Consider the following 16107-nt stretch of genomic DNA (forward strand, 5'->3'; position numbering starts at 1 on the left):
ACAGTTAACACAAGGCTGAGACAAAGTATCTTTTCTCCTCATCACAGACCTCTGATGCTAGATGATGGAAGCTCAGCTCCACAAGTATCGAAGTTCAGCCAACATTTGTCTGTGGATCCCCTTCATGATTCCTATTTCATTCAGTCGGTAGGTTTGCTTCTAAAACGCGGACCCTTGTTTCCACTCCTTCTTTTTGTCCTGGTTTGTCCTTATCTGTTATGGGAAAGGCGATCTTTCTGTGCATGAACTGTTAGCTCAGGTTAATGAGAGTAAATGTTTTGCCAATGTGGCCTATAAGCTTTGCTGGAGAGAGAGATTTGCAAAGTTACATTGTATTTATCTGTGCCTTTGTTGCTCTGCAGCAGAACAGTGCCCATTGCACTCTCTGGTTGTCCTTTCCTGCTGTTGCCTGGCTGGAGGAGAACATGACGGGGCTCTTGCTGTAGTAGGGGTAGAGGCTCTGGCCACTACAGGTTGTATGTCCCTCGTCTGGCACCCTTGGGACCTGAGTGGTCCCGAACGAGGGTGTTTGCTGGAGGAAGGGAGGTCAGGCCTCCAGACTGCCTGGAGTTGGGGGGCGCTCTTGGTGGACTCCACCATGGGCTTGCTGGTTTCTCCCACCCCAGATGGGGTCCTGAAGGCTGCAGGGAGGTGCTCCCAGCACCAGCCGGCTCCCTGCCATGGAGGGTTCAGGGCTCCCCTGGCCTGGCCCTGCCAGGCCTTGCAGGGCTGCCAGTGGGGCTTCCCACACCAGCCAGCTCCATGGGGCTGCAGGGTTCTCCTGGCCCTGGCTGGGGTCCTGCTGGTGTTGGGCTGCCCGCCGGGTTCCCTTGGCTCCCTGCTGTGGGGCTGCAGGTCTCCCTTAGCCGCAGCCGGGGTCCCTGTGACTGCTTCTCTTTATGGGGCTGTCAGGCGGGGGACTTCCTGCCACGGGTCTGCAGGTCTCTGCCCCAGCCAATGGCTGTGGGGCTGCCAGTGAGATTCCTCACTCCAGCTGCCTCCTCACTGCTGGGGGTTGGGTCTCCCATGGCCTGGCTGGGGCTGCAAGCAGGCTCCATGCCCCAGCTGACTCCCTATCAAAAGGAGAAGAACACGCCCCCCCCCCCCCGGCTTAAACTCCTTTCAGCCCCCTGCCCCCCACCACCTCACATGAGTTCTGCACACTGCTGCTGCCCTCTGTTACTCTTTTGCTGGGCCGCTGCCGCCACCCACTCTTCGTGGCTCCCCTCAGCCCTCCAGGTCCCATCCCCCACCTGCAGCACAGACAGTTCCCTGCCCTGTTGCACTGAAATGGGACTCAATTTAATTGGTTTAATGGCTGGATCACTGCTGCCGACCATTACGTCAATTAAGCTGAGTTTCATTTCAGCACAACAGGGACTGGGAGGCGAAGGACTGAGCGGCAGCAGAGCCACAAATGGCTCCTTTAAGAGTCACATGTGGCTCAGAGCTGCCCAGCTGGTGACTGTTACCAAATCTAATCACGACCCATAGGTTGGGAATCCCTGTGGGGGTAGCTGCAAGGCTGCCAGCAGGGCTGTCCCCTCAGCTGGCTCCCTGCCTTGGGGCTGCTGGCTCCCCCTGCCTGCCAGGGGTCTCTGTGGCTCTGGGACTGCTGGCAGGGCTGCCTGCCTACCTGCCTGCCACAGGGCTGGGCTTCCCACAGTGGGGTTCCACAACCCCAGCCGGGCTCCCAGACCTGCCTTCCTGCCCTGGAGGTGCCCCTGGGGCTCCCCAGAACGGGCTACGACTGGGAGTCGCTGCCACAGGTGCTTCCTGTCAGCAGGTGCTCTCTGTTCCAGCAACATCCATGGCCTTGCTGGACGAGGGATGTTGCCAGAGAAGGGTTTGCCAGACATGAAAGTCTCAGCCTGTAGTCCCTGATTACTCTTTATAGGATCGTGAGGGCAGGAGAAGGAGAGACAGCTGGAGCACACCTAGGCGTCATTCTAGCCAGGTCTGTGGCCGTGAATGGCCTGCAGAACTATGTTCTGAGTTAGATCTGTGTAGTTAGAGTCCTCTTAGTTGGTAATCTACCTTTAATCATTGAGTCTCCCACCCTGCCTAAGGTTTCTAGGGAGCACAAGTCCCAAAGTCCCATCTGTGGACTTTAATATAAAGATCCTAGAGAGGTGGTGGATTCTCCATCCCTTGAGGTTTTTAAGTCCCAGCTGGACAAGGTCCTGGCTGGGATGACTTTGTAGGGGTTGATCCTGCTTGAAGCAGGGGGCTGGACTACATGACCTCCTGAGGTCCCTTCCAGCCCTACTATTTTGTGATTCTGTGATCCCATCTAAAGCAGTCCTACATATTGACAGGCAGCCTCTAGCCTCTTCCTAGCTCCCCAGGTCAGGAGAACCCCAGGACAGGAGCGTGTTGTAGATGGAGCAGCTAGAAAGTGAGGCTTCATGGCCATGTGAGAAAACAATAGCCTTGCAAACGTCCAGAGCATCATCACTATGTAGCCTGTGATTTCTTTAGTTACCCTGCCCAGCATGGATTCCATAGCTCAGCAGCGTCCAGCAGGAATTCAGAGATCGCCACACTTGTGCTTGTGGTCTTTCCACATTCGCCACATTATACTGTACAAATCTTTCTAGAGCCAGGCAACCCCAGGACCCCCCCGTTTCCCCCACTCTAAATAAATGCTCTCCCGCTGCCCCAGAGCCAGGCACTCCCAGCCCCTCTCCCCCATTCTCATTCAATGCCAGTGACTCACCAGCGCTGCTGCAGCCACACACTTCTCCCACTCAGCAGTGGCGGGGGGTGTGCGTGGAGCAGGCGGGCAGCACTCTCTGTGTGCAGCTCTGAGGAGGAGCTGCATTTAAAGGCTCCAAGGGCCTCATGCGACTCAAGAGCCCTGGGTTGGCCAACCCCGATTCGCCGCAACGTGGTGTCCTGTTCACCACATGTGGTGAGTGGTGAGTGTATTGGACACCCCTGCCATGGATGATATTTGGTTTAACAAGGTGAATTCCCATACGGTGCGTGCGGTGCGCAGAGACCGGAAAAAAAACAGGCTTATGCTGAGTTGTTCGTCTTTCATCTGTGGTATAAAAATAAGGTCCCAGCAGTGATTTAAAGATCTCATGGATCCTTCAACCACCAGGAAGATAAGGGGAGTCTCGGGAAGACTTAATTGTAGGTAATCCGATTCTGCCTACCTTAAAACCACCTTGGAACTATCATCCCAACTGGATAGTTATTTCGTAGATGTATTGTCATGGTTGTGTGGATGGGCGAGGGGTCTGAGGGATTACTATGCGGTACACACCCTTCTCATGTGAGTAGTTCTGCCAGCTGTCGCATTGGCTGCAAGAGAATTGTTCTCACAAGTGACAGTAGCAGGATTTACACATAAGGCCCAATCCTGCAAATTGCTACCACCAGAGATAGTGCTTAATACCAAACATAGATCCATTGAATTCAGTGGGACAACGCCTGGTGATAAGGACCAGATTAGCTACTGACCCCTATAGGAGAAGCTGTGTCGCTGTCCCACCTCAGGGCGATGGTCTGGGAGATCAAAATGCCCTATTCTTTCTTGGACTGCTGGGTTCCACAAGGCAGTTTGTTCCAGGAGTTTGGTGGAGATCAGCCACAATTCCCATTCCAAGCACGTTAACCCATCTTTGCCCTTGGACGAATCAATGTATAACTGACATGACGAACTTCTTAATTCTTCCTGGTGTATCGCCAACCAATCGTCCCCTATGTTCTTTTTCAGCCATCTACAGAACCTTCCTCTTGCTTAACCAGTCCTGCTGTTGTTGGAGGGCCAGTCATATCAGATGTGACTGAAGCATTGCCACCTAATGTGGTGTTGCTTCACTCTCCTCCAGAGGGTGACAGGTAAAGGAGTTTATAGTGATTATAACCTAAAAGTGTGTCTGTATTTTGGGCTCTGGGAGTAATTTCTAGCTCAGGAAGACATACCTACACTAGCCACTGTGCTAAAAATAAAGCCTAGCCATGGCAACCTTAGCTTTGGGATGTGTAGCTTCCCTGAGTACATACTTATCCAAGAAGTTAGACATTCTCTGGTAGTCAGGTCCTCTTGCCCTCCATGGTAAGTTTGGGGCTAGTGTAGACACGGCCTACATGTGTAGAGAAGGTGACATCCATGGGACACAGCAATTTCGAAGTGCCGCGGCCACCCGCATGCTAATGAGGCGCTGAATATGTATTTCAGCGCTTCATTAGTAAACTTCGAAATGGCCATTTGCATGGCCATTTTGAAGTTTGGGGCTGGCATAGACATAGCCATAGAGTACCCAGCGGGACAGAGCTCCCTCTGCCATAGCTCTGTTAAAGCGAATGGAGTTATGACATCAGACAATCTGGCCTTCTGTGGCTATTTTCAATTGTAGTAATAACCTTAATGCAGGACAGTCCTTAGAGATTCATGTCCCACTGGTGTTAATGGCCCTCTCCTGCAACTTGAACCCATGGGTTCTTCTAGCTGGTCCTACATCTCCGGGAATTATAATATGCCTTTATCACGCTTGCTTGTAGACAAGGGATGATATCAGGAGCATTTGAGACAGGAGGGTAATTCAGGAACAGTAAAGAAGCAGACTCCAGAATCATCCAGGATTCCTTTAATCCTTTTAGCGGCGTGGTCTCCGTGTTTGATGCAGAAGTGAAAAGTAAAGCGTACAGTCTCACAGAACAACAAGAAGTCTTGGGGCACCAGTGGCATAGCCAGGGCAGAAGCACTGGTTAGGACCACTCGGGTGGATAGCCTGTAGTATTTTCCACATTCGCGGGAGGCTAAGTGAAATGTCAGCGCACTTCCCTTCCTCAGACAGTTGAAATCTAAGACTCTCCAGGTGGTGTTTTCCTTCTGCCACAGCTTGTCTTGCATGAGGTTGTGCCTTTGACAGCAGCCATCGATTAAAAGTGGCCACGCCATTTTCTTTGTCAGAGGGAATAAGAAGAGCAAAGTGCATGCACAAGGAGGAAGAATCTCGGAGGGAAGTGGGTGCTTATTCTGAAGCCCACTGAAGTCGATGGGAGTCTTTTCCTGGGCCCAAAATTAAAATTTTAAGAATGGGTGTAGACACAGGTCATGTGTCCAGCTCTGTTGCAGCTGGACACGGAGTGTGGGTGTGGGTGTGCGTGTGCGGAGGGGAATAAATATTACAGTCCTTCCAGTTCCCGCAAATAGCAAACCCTTGGTGCTCCTACGTGGGAGTGTGGTGCTGACATTTTTCTTTGGTTCAGGGCAAAATGCCACATGCTGATCAAGGAAGAACCAGTTAGCCCTGGAGCGAAGGCCACATCTGAGCCAGATGTCCCTCTGCCTGGCTGTAGTGCCTGTGCTGAACCCCCTGTGCTTCCAGTTGCAATGGTTCAGTCTGTTTTAGAAGGCAGAGGGAGCTGCGAGGCATCACAGTCTGCAAGTTCACAGCAAGCTGAAAGAAGAGGCAGAAGGGAACCTCTTAACAGGTGAGGGGAGGACAGCAGCCATTCACCTTCAATTGCATAGGATGACCCTGGGAGAACTGTAAGGTGGCTCAGTACACACTGCCTCCTGTCCAGTTGGTGGGCTCAGGATTATTCCAGATGTCCCTTGGTTCTTCTGTACTTGAGAGGTCGCAGTCCGATTTCAGGAAATGGCTTGTGGCTGAAGAACATCATGGTCACTAATAACAACTGTAGCAGTGCAGGCTCTGTGCTGCAAAGGGCTTCAGAGCCAGCAGACCGTGCTAAAACCAGTGAAACACAACACTGGCCGCCCACAGCAAGCTGTGCACATTTTAGCCTCTTAGGTCATAGTAGGGAATATGTCTGATAAGATATGACAAAAAGCCCCCATCAGACACAGGTTTAAATCATGGGGAAAATGTTTCATTAGCAAAGAGCTGCCAGTTATGTCTTCTTTTTTTCTCTGCTTTCTCCAGCTCTGTGAACTCATGTGGGTTCTTCTCCCTTCACTTTGAACTCCTCTCATCTCCTAATCTATCACATTTCAAGCATCCAGGAACATCTGTCCATGCCCTGGCACACAAGTCAGTGCTCACAAGTCACTCTTTGTTGGCCATAGGTCATTATTCAGATGAGGCCTTTGGGTACCATGTACTCAGTCCCTTCATCCATTGGTTCTGATTTCCTGCAAGTGCGTGTGTTAGTAAAGCACAAGTTCCCAGGCAGGCTTTAATCGCTGTCCGTCTCTGACTAGAGCTAAATGCTTTTATGAAAGGGACTGAAGATCTGTTCATTGGTCTTTTATCCTTTATTGGGAAGAGACTATTAATGATCACGCACTATTACTCAAAAGCAGTTTTTAAACACATTTCGAAACAATGAAGTAACCCTATTGTTAATGGAATGGAGAACAAAGCTCTGTGTGTTAATGAACCCAAGAGGTCCAGGTATAAAGGAATGCAGCTCTGTTCCCAAACCCTGAAGGATCACTGAGAATCTTGGACCCATTACAGATTAATTTATGAGGCCTGGCGGATACACAGAGGCTGGAACCCTGCTGAGAGGGCATTAGCACAGCTCTTCCTGGATCAGACAGAGGGGAGGTCCTGCAAAGCTCCCTTGTAAGAGCTGCTGTATATGGTCCATAAGCGTTTCTGGCTTTTATCTCAACTGCAGTGATATTATATGGTTGAATACACAGCATGTTTAACCAGTAGCGGAAGAATTGCTCTGCTAGCGTGTCTGACAACCACATGGTAGCCAGAACAGAAAGGAGCAAGGGTTCTGAGTGAATCCAAGCTGACTTGGGAAGTTCCAGAGGAGAAATTTTTTATCGGGGGTGAGCTGAACTGAGGCTGTCATGGAAAAGGGGAAGAGAGAAGGTTAAGTAAATCCCTGTTGTAACTTGCTTATTTCAGAGGATCCTCGAGAGAGAGGAGTCTGACCCACTGCTGCAAACAAGCATCTCCATAAAATCTGATGCCTCTGAGGACACTCACCATTTCCTTGTATTGATCCCATTTTAACACATTCTGCCAACTCTATGGCTCCTCTTAATGAAAAATCTCAAATTCTGCCCTTAGATAGACGCATAAGGCTGCCACTGGAGATTCCATTAGCTACTAATATACATTCAAATTTAGAATCTGTCTCAGAATGTTTTTAGTGAAGTCATTTACCCTCTTAGAATCATAGAACACTAGAACTGGAAGGGACCTCGAGACGTCATCGCGTCCAGTCCCCTGCCCTTATGGGAGGACCAAGCACCATCTAGACCAGTCCTGACAGATGTCTATCTAACCTGCTCTTAAATATCTCCAGTGATACCTTACATACCATTAAAATTGTAGTATAACTCCAGTGTAAAAACAATGCACAAGGAAATCATTTTAGAGACGGAACTATCCTGTCATTCCTCTCAGTAATTTTGTCTGCCACACGCTGTGTACCTAACCTAATTATGCCATTTGGCCTATGTGTTTTCTTGCAATATACAATGTCCCCTTATTTCATCTCTCTTTTGGAATTTTGTTCCTTCTTGTAATCTGTTCGGTTCGTTTCCCCCTAATCAAAATGCATTACAGCCTATTTGTCTTCTCTCTTATATGGCACACAAATGGGCAGACTCGCCCAAACTAACAAGTCAGGCTTTTTTCCCAAAAGGTTCAGACATTTGCTTCTGGTGACACCCATGGAAACCTGGTTCTTTATGGTGCCTGCGAATAGAGCAGGAATGGCTGCAAAGGGGGACCTTTCTCTGGGGTTTTGTATTGAAAAGTCCAATAGAATTTAACAGAAATCGCGGCGGGGAGCGCAAATTTTTAGAATATAATAGAAAATCAAATCCGTGCTACGGAATCCTTGAGGGCAGTTAAAATGGCTAATAGAAGAACTAATTTTCTTTTAAGTGCTGTAGGCCTGTAGAATGGTTTCTCTAGAACACTTGTGCTTTAAACTAAACCTGTTGTATTCTACAGAACTTTTAAGTCAGGCAGCGATGGGCAGCAATGGCTCTCCTTCATCTCAGTGGACTGCGTGCGGCCTGTTCACCCCCACTGCCCTCCTCTCCCACATGCCTCTCAGGCACTGGTGCCCCCTTCTTCTCTGCTCCTCCCCTGACCTCCCAGCACTTCCGGAGTCCCACAAACGCTGCTGATCCATCCTCCCTCCCTCTCCCACCCTGAGTTGGACAGGCCTGAATAGCTGGTTCGCGGCTGTTCAAGCTCTGGGAGGGTCGGGAGGAGCGAGGATGGAGCGCGAATCAGCAGGTTTGTGTCGCACTGAAAGAGCTGGGGAGGGAGAGGGGGAGGAGGGGATGCTGGGCTCCAGAGGTGCATGAGGGAGGAAAGCAGACAGGGCTGCAGGTAGAACCCCAGTGGGCAGCGTGTGCCCCGTGGGCCGCAGGGTGCCCCCCCACTGGTGCAAGGACTAATAATCACTGATGATCTATAGTACTTTTCTTGCAAATCATGTTTATTTAAGGGCTGACCAAGAATGGAGCTGTGCTGTGAGGAGTTCACAATCTAAATAGATAGACCAGACACACAGTGGAGGAAGACTGAGAAGACAGCAGTAGAGAGCACAATGTGGTGGTAGCCAATGCCTTGGTAATGCCATGCTGTTTGGGGGGAGAGGGTGATTAGGAGGGGGAGCGGTCTGAGGAGGACGGGACGGTGGGAGGGGCAGGTATGGAGTGCGGCAGTCCGTAATTTTGGCTGCTTGTTCCTGTCCCCTCCTTCACAGAGTGTCGCTCTCTGTTGGGTTGTAAAACTCTTTCTATCATGGGCCCTTTCCCTGAATACCAGTTAGGCACCAGCGTTAAAGCTCCTTGGATCAGATTAACTGAGCCTGGTCTAGAAAGGTGTGTATTGCAGCGACTTCAGAACCAGAGAGGCTGTATCCCAGAGTATCCTTAAATCTGTTAGTCTATAAAGTGCCACAGGACTTCTCGTTGTGTTTGTGGATACAGACTAACACAGCTCCCCCTCTTATACGTATCCCAGAGCCAGGCAGGAGGGGTACGATCACCTGTTCCTCCCTCAGCATTTCCTCCAGAAAAGGTGGCTTTAATTTCGCCAGAGAGTCCTTAGAAGCTCAGTGTGAGGGAGCCACAGAGAGAATGTGACCAATTTATATATTCCCGGACACATGGGATCCTTAGGAGGCACACAACAGTTTTGCACGGCTTACTGTCACAATAGTCTTCTCCCCATTCTGCTGGGTCGTGCTTCTGGGGTGAGTCCATGAAAAATGGCTATAACCTAGGGGTGAGTATGGTCCATCGAGTTCCCAGATGAAATTTGGTCATGTGCTTTAGCCTGGGAAGTTGCTAAGTTGTATTTTGTACATAAATGAGTCTCTGTCATATTTGTGGCAAATGTTCCTTTTCTCTTGTCTCAGAACAGACATTTCTGACCCACTGGATGGCCCTGATTTTGGTTTAGAGGGCCTGCAGCTGCTCCTGAGGAGCCAGCAGTATAATCTGGAACCTGCCAGTGTTTTGGATGTGAGTACTAAGAGCTCACTTTCTGGGTCTGACAGTCACCTTTCCTGTTCATAGTTTTTCTAGGCATATTCTTGTGCACATCTACTGGCCCCTTATCTATTATCTAGCTTTGTATATACAGGCACCTCTGCAGAGCACTCCAACAACAGTGACTTTGAGCACCTTCAGACTTTGTCATACATTTTCATTTCTAGTGAAGGCAAATATACCAAGGTCTTATATCACAACACAATTCATTTAGCTGAGATAAAGGTCATAAGATCAAACATCATTTTAATACTATTCTTTCATACTATTCTTCATTGCTGTTCTCCTTTCATGGTATTTTCCATCTGCATTGTCCAGCCTCATACAATTAGATTATGTCTGGACCAATTACACTTTTACCTTTGCCTCCATTTTCTAAAAATGCTGCTGAGGCCACATTATCTCTATCAGGGTTTTGACCGGTCTAGGACTCCTGGACATTTTTAATTGCAAATTGGAGTTTTATTGCAATGGAGTTTCATACATACCCTGTATACTTCATGTTTTATTTGCAGGGTCCGATAGTTCCATATATAGGGAACGAATACCCTTGTCAGAAGAAAATTGATTTCTTAAATTGATGTGCCCTATTTATCCTTATAATAAATGTGTAGATAAATAAGAATAAGAGGTCACTTTTATGCTCGTAGAGCTGAATCTTGACAGGTGTTTGAACTTGTGACTTCCTTTGATTGTCATGGAAAGATTAAGTGATTGTTGTTTATTCTTCTGACTGTTCCTTCATAGGAATTTTTCTGCCAAAAATATAACTTTTGTCTTCTCTTTGTGAGTAAATCAGAACGTGTCATCAATGGCCTGATTTTCAAAAGAGCATAGTATCCTAAATTAAGTGTCACATCATGAGTCGTTGGTTTCTGGCCTCTTCTGGAAACCTTGCCCTAAGCTACAAAGTCTAAGGACAGTTCTTCAGAAAAGGAAATTAATCAAGTCACTGTAGAATCCTTTTAATTTTACCAGGAAAATAAATGTCTCATTTCCAGCAGGTCTTCAATCCAAATATTTCAGGGAGTGAATGGAATCTGACTGACACGGAAGCCAGTTTTTCACCGGTAAGAGATGAGGTTTTTGCGTCTGTGTGAAAACAATACTGTAGCTATGAAGCAGCATTTCATATTAAAAGAGCTGGTACAGTGGTGGTGAATGAATCATTGTTTTATGGGAGAGAGAGGAGAATTTATTTTACAGTGGATAAGCATCTACCAGGGCTGAAATTGAGATTGCTGATACTCTTAACATGTGACCCAAATTAGATCTGAACCTATTTCCAACTTAAAAGAAATCTGAGCTCATTTGGCGAGCTGATTCGGATAATGAAAATGCAGCATGCTGGAATCTGAATTGCTTTTTATGTGGCCCCATCTTTGGAGGTATCATTTTTCTCCTTATAAAGTTAGTCTGAAAAGAGTGGATAATAAAAAAGAGCAGGATAATCACATCTTCCTAATTGGCTGTAAGAAGCAATCACCATTGGCCTCATATTCTACATGGAGTAAAGTGGAAGAGGAGGGAGAAAACTACCACAAGTAAATTATTATTATGATTATTATTAGTAGTAGTATTTAGAATAGTTATTAATAAAGCTTCTTCAAGGATATCTCATATTTGGTGCTGGGTAGGTTTGCCAGGTATGGAAACCAACTCTAGATAACCTGAGGTTTACGTCTGGGGTGGGGAATATTTTTTCTGTCCAGGGCCACTGACCCTCAGAAAAATCAGTCGGGGCCACACACAAGGAGAAAAAAAGAGAAACCTCACTCAACTCACCTGTAGTCAGGGTCAGATTGACTCCTCTCAAGGTCTGGCGCTATTAGATTTTGTGGGGCCCCCTAGACCCTGGGGTGGGGCCAAATACAAAGGGGTTCAGAGTTCAGGCAGGGGCTCTAGGTTGAGGCAGGAGGGTGGGAATAGGAAAGGATGAGGGCACCAACGGCGGGGGGTTAGGCTCTGGAGGAGGTTTGGGATGAGGCATTTGGGGTACAGGTGGGGGCTCCACGCTTGGGCCAAGGGGTTTGGAGAGCAGGAAGGGGCTCAGGACAGGAGATGGAGTGAGCGTGTAGGATCTGAGTGGGAGTTAAGATGCGGGCTTAGGGTTGGGGTGTGAGGTCTAGAAATGAGTTCGGGTACGGGAGGGGGCTTGGAGCAGGGGCTGGGAGTAAGGGGTCTGGGAGGGACTTAGCATGCAGGAAGAGGGTCAGGGCTGGGGCAGGCGTTTGCAGTGCAGGATGCGGGAGGGAGTTAAGGTGTGGGAGGTGGCTCAGGGCTGAGGCAAGGGGTTGGGGTGCAGGGTACTTATCTGGGCATCTCCCCTTTGGTGGGGGGAAGCACATGGAGCCATTGCCACCCCTCCCTGCTCCCTCCTGCCCCCACCAGGCAGGAACAGATAACGCGAAGGGGCTTTAAGGGCTGTAGCCCAGGGCCCCGGGCTAAGGAGGCTTGGCAAAAAGATCTGCTTTTTTTGGAGTCCGGAGAGCTGCATCACTTAAACCCCTTTCTTAATCTAGCCCTGCCTATAGTGGGAAGGGCTTGGAGTGCTGGCACCTGCATTCTATCCCCATGCAGGGGTGCCAAGGCTCGGGGCTTCTGGCCCAGAGCATGGTGACTTGCCAGGAGCCAGATCAAATTAAATAGAAGCTGGATCTGGTGTGTGGGCCAGAGATTTTCCACCCCTGGTTTAGATAGACTGGAGCACGACAGTTTGCTAGAGATTCCTCTTGTGCACATCATTTTGCTTATTAGAACAGACGCCAGCAGGATGGATTAGCGGGACAGTGATAATACGTTGTATTACTTGTATCAATTCTCTGTGTTGTTATTTGCTATAGGAATGAGACACTGATCTTCATAAACAGCCTAATTCTAACCATCTCTCTGTCTTTGTATAACTGTACATTGTAGTTTGTATTTTTGCATCAAGATGCAGCGTCTCATGGTGGATCTGGAGAAGAATGTAAATGAGCTATCTCCTAAAGTGTTAAATGTTCATTTTAACACCTCCTCCCCAGGTACCAGCAATAGCTACTTATGAGAACACAGGAATGGGAATTCAGTAAAGAAACTAATGGTTAAGCATTTTTAATATCTAGGTGAAATATCCAGTACCGACCATTTAGCAGACCAGAGGCTTATTATAGAAATGTTAACTTGTGTTTTGGTTTAGTGGTTATTACTCAATGATGGTTTAAGAGTGACAGTTTAAGTTAGCTACTATATGGAACAGGCTGTGCTGGAGATGTGCCAAGATTTAAATGTGACTCACCTCTATCCACTCCTGCTAACATCTTTTGTGAAACAAAGTGGGTGAGAGACCAGCCGAAGGAGAGCTCTGTGTAAGCTTGCAAGCTTCCTCCCTGTCCAACAGAATTTGTTGCAGTAAAAGATGTTACCTCATCCATCCTGTCTCTCCATTGTCCCAGAACCAACATGTCTATAGTACTGCAAACATCTATGGTTTCTGCCAGTATGTGCCACAGTCTCCTTTTGATTGTTCATTGCCATCTGATTGCTATGTGGTCACCTAGGTGAAATGTAGACCAGTTTATCTGTCCTCTCAACTAGTAGAGACATGCTTCCATTTGAATAAACCACTCCGTTAAACCCTTGATAGGAGTTTTGGAGAGGCCACCCCTAGAATGGCTATGGAAATTCAGTTCTGGTTTATTGCTAAAGCTGGTCTTCCCAGAAGAGGATTGAGTCACAATGGTTCAGCAATGTCACAGTGCTTGCATCGCTGCTGTCTGTGTTGTAACATTTCTTTCTGTCTTAGGGCTTGCCTACCTGGGAAAGTGTATAGACATATCAATATAACCCCATCATGTGGACACTCATATTCTGGAATTAGAATGGCTTTTTCACTTTAGTTTAAATTTGTTCCTTATGATCATAAAATAGACCACAATAAAGGCACTCTTCAAACAGAGTCATTGTCCACATAGGGCATCTGTACTAGCACAGCTATACTGATTTAAATTCATACCTTACGTTATATTGAAAAATCTTCCCTGTGTACGAAAGCCTGGTGCCTTACCTAGAGTAGAAAGAGGTTTTAAAAATGAGTTTGAAATGTCCACTGAGAACCTACTGTAGACAAGGTTTTAAAAATGTACTAGCTGGTCAACCACAATGCCATGCTAGGTGCTTAGTGGTGCATGAGGTGTGTTAATTGAAATCCACGAGCTAGAGCATTTTAAAACAGTCTGTTTCCTGCTCTAAACAGAGCCTTGTGGTTTCCTGGTACTGCCCCCTCCACCCCCATTTACAAAGCTCTTTTGTATGGATCACGGACTTCAAGTCTCAGCCCAGGAGCTTCTGTGTGCAATAAATACATTAAAAACCAGAGGTGCTGAAGACAGAATTCCTTGGCATGCTAGGATGGTGCTACATGAAACATGCATGTCTGCCCTGGCAAGGTCTGATGATTCTAGCTGCTTCTTTGCAAGATCCCTGTTGTGCTCATATCCATGTGAGCATAGCAAGGATGACATAGGGCTAAAATTGGAACTGGTGGGTACCGCCAGTGGAAGAGATGGAAAAATCCCTGAAGCCACATATAAGTGGGGGAGAACAGCTGCTCTTACCCACTTCTGGAAGGTCTCAGGCCATTTGTATTCACTTATTCCCATGCATCTCAGCTATTGACGTATGATACAAAGCCCAGTGAGGCAAATAGAAAGACTCCTACTAACTTTAAAGCACTTTCGGTCTGTCCCATTTCCAAACGTGAAAGTTTCCAAGCACTTCCTGCAAAGTCCTGAACTTTAGCGCTTCCTAGGATCTAGCACTTAGTTGATGAGGACAAGTAGTTTGCCCATTGGTAATCGTGTTTTCCATTCTTTCTCTACATTCCTAGGGATCGATGTCATTCTTGAAAGCATCCAGCAGTTTCTCACTGGTTGTGAAGCAGGCTTCGAGCGTATTATAAACCTACCTGAAAGTGCAGCTCTTTATCTTCCATCTGAAAATATGGCTTGCTATCTGTCCGCTGTGGGTCTCCAAGGAGAACAACCCATCCAACCTGAGCTCTCCAACCTAAAGTAACAAGTGATCTACTTAGCTTTCCAGGACAATTGTGTCTTTTTATTCCCTACAAAGCCTCTGCAGGTCTGGAGGTAGACGAACAACAGGAACTCATGACTCAGGAACCTGTGAAAGAGTGTTGTTGCTCATTTTTGGTGGGCTTTTTTGATTGATCGATGGAAAAGTCAGCCACCATAACTGTTTGCGCTGCCCAATCCTTACCCGTTTTTCAGTGTTTACACTGGATAAAATTTACAATGGGCAGTCTTTTTGCTCAAGAAACAAACTACCTACCAAACCACAACACTCCACTGTACACAGAATTCTTTCCTCCCCACCAGGGAAGAGGATGAGGAAGAATGAACCACATATGACAGATGTTAGTCGCATCACTTAATGTAATTCTGGAAAGCACTCAGATACTACAGTAAACTCTTTCATATCCGGCAGCCCTGAGACCAGGAGGTTGCCGGGTATTCAAATATTCTAGATACTAGAGAGGTGCACCTAGCAATGCATAACACTACAGAAAAACAAGATTAGATATTAAGAAACAAACAAAAATGTATGCAGAGAACTTTATGTACCAACAACAGTAGTATTGTACACTGTAGCTTACACTGTATTTGTGGTATTTATTTGTAATTTCACTGTACCAGGAGTCTGCAACCAAAATAGCGAGAGGAGTCATTTTTTCAAGTCGAGTTACAACATCAATACTTCAGGAGCCACAATGCACATGAATAGGAGACAGTCCTTAATAAATAACGTCAAACTACACTTTTTGTAACCCGTTTTAAGAACAGTGCACACACAATGATTTGCACCAGTTGGAAAGTTAGTTACGTTGGAGAGCAAATGAGGACAAGGAAAGTTCTGCACCTGGAACAGGCTCTTAAGCAGACAGGAGCAATGTTCGCACTAATCCCTCATGCGCCCCCCCATTCCCAGGCTCTACCCCTCTTGAGCCACAAACCCGCTCCCCGTTTGCAGGCTTAACTCCTCTCAGCCCCCAAATCTGCCCCCCATCCCTCAGGTTAACTCACCTCAGCCCAAGAACTCCTCCAGCTGCGCGTGCTGCTGCTGCTCCCCTGCGGCCGCTGCCTCCTCAGTGGGGGCCATGTGGCTCCAACAGGAGCAGACTCTCTCCTGCGGGTTTAGCATCCCCCCCGCAGCACGGGCGGCTCCCTGCCCTGCTGCTGCTTAAATAATGGAACTACATTTAATTGGTTTAACGACCGGATCCCTTCCTGCCGCCCTGCCAGCTGTTAAACCAATTACATATAGTTCCCTTATTTCAGCAGCAGCAGGGCAGGGAGCTACAAGAGGAGTCGGAGGCAGCAGTGCTCAGAGTTGCAACAGACTCCTTAAAGAGCTGCAGGTTGCCGACCCCTGAGCTAAAATGTAACTAACATTTCCTTCTGGTTAAAATGCCGGTTATTTGAGAGTTCAGGGTAATAGAAGGCCAGATATGACAAAGTTTACTGTATCGTGATGAGGGCAGTATAATAACCTATATAGAACAGTAGATAAAATAGGAGAAAGGGCTGGATAGAATTTTGTTTTTTCAGTCGTGTTTTCATAACTTGTACATGCTTAGCCACTCTCAT

The 16107-nt window shown here is 47.5% G+C and overlaps 1 protein-coding gene across 1 annotated transcript in view; it reads left to right on the forward strand.

Moving 5' to 3' along the window:
• Nucleotides 1–15737, forward strand: part of HSF4 (heat shock transcription factor 4) — a 41717-nt gene extending 25980 nt beyond the window's left edge. The window contains exons 7-13 of the mRNA XM_075008389.1: nucleotides 48–147; nucleotides 3728–3852; nucleotides 5227–5451; nucleotides 9331–9436; nucleotides 10468–10533; nucleotides 12399–12486; nucleotides 14331–15737. Coding sequence (XP_074864490.1) covers nucleotides 48–147; nucleotides 3728–3852; nucleotides 5227–5451; nucleotides 9331–9436; nucleotides 10468–10533; nucleotides 12399–12486; nucleotides 14331–14518 — 898 coding nt within the window. The 3' untranslated portion in view covers nucleotides 14519–15737. The remainder of the gene's footprint in view (nucleotides 1–47; nucleotides 148–3727; nucleotides 3853–5226; nucleotides 5452–9330; nucleotides 9437–10467; nucleotides 10534–12398; nucleotides 12487–14330) is intronic.
• The last annotated feature ends 370 nt before the right edge of the window (nucleotides 15738–16107 follow it).

This window comes from Carettochelys insculpta, chromosome 14 (assembly GCF_033958435.1).
Source record: "Carettochelys insculpta isolate YL-2023 chromosome 14, ASM3395843v1, whole genome shotgun sequence".
Taxonomy (NCBI): domain Eukaryota; kingdom Metazoa; phylum Chordata; order Testudines; family Carettochelyidae; genus Carettochelys; species Carettochelys insculpta.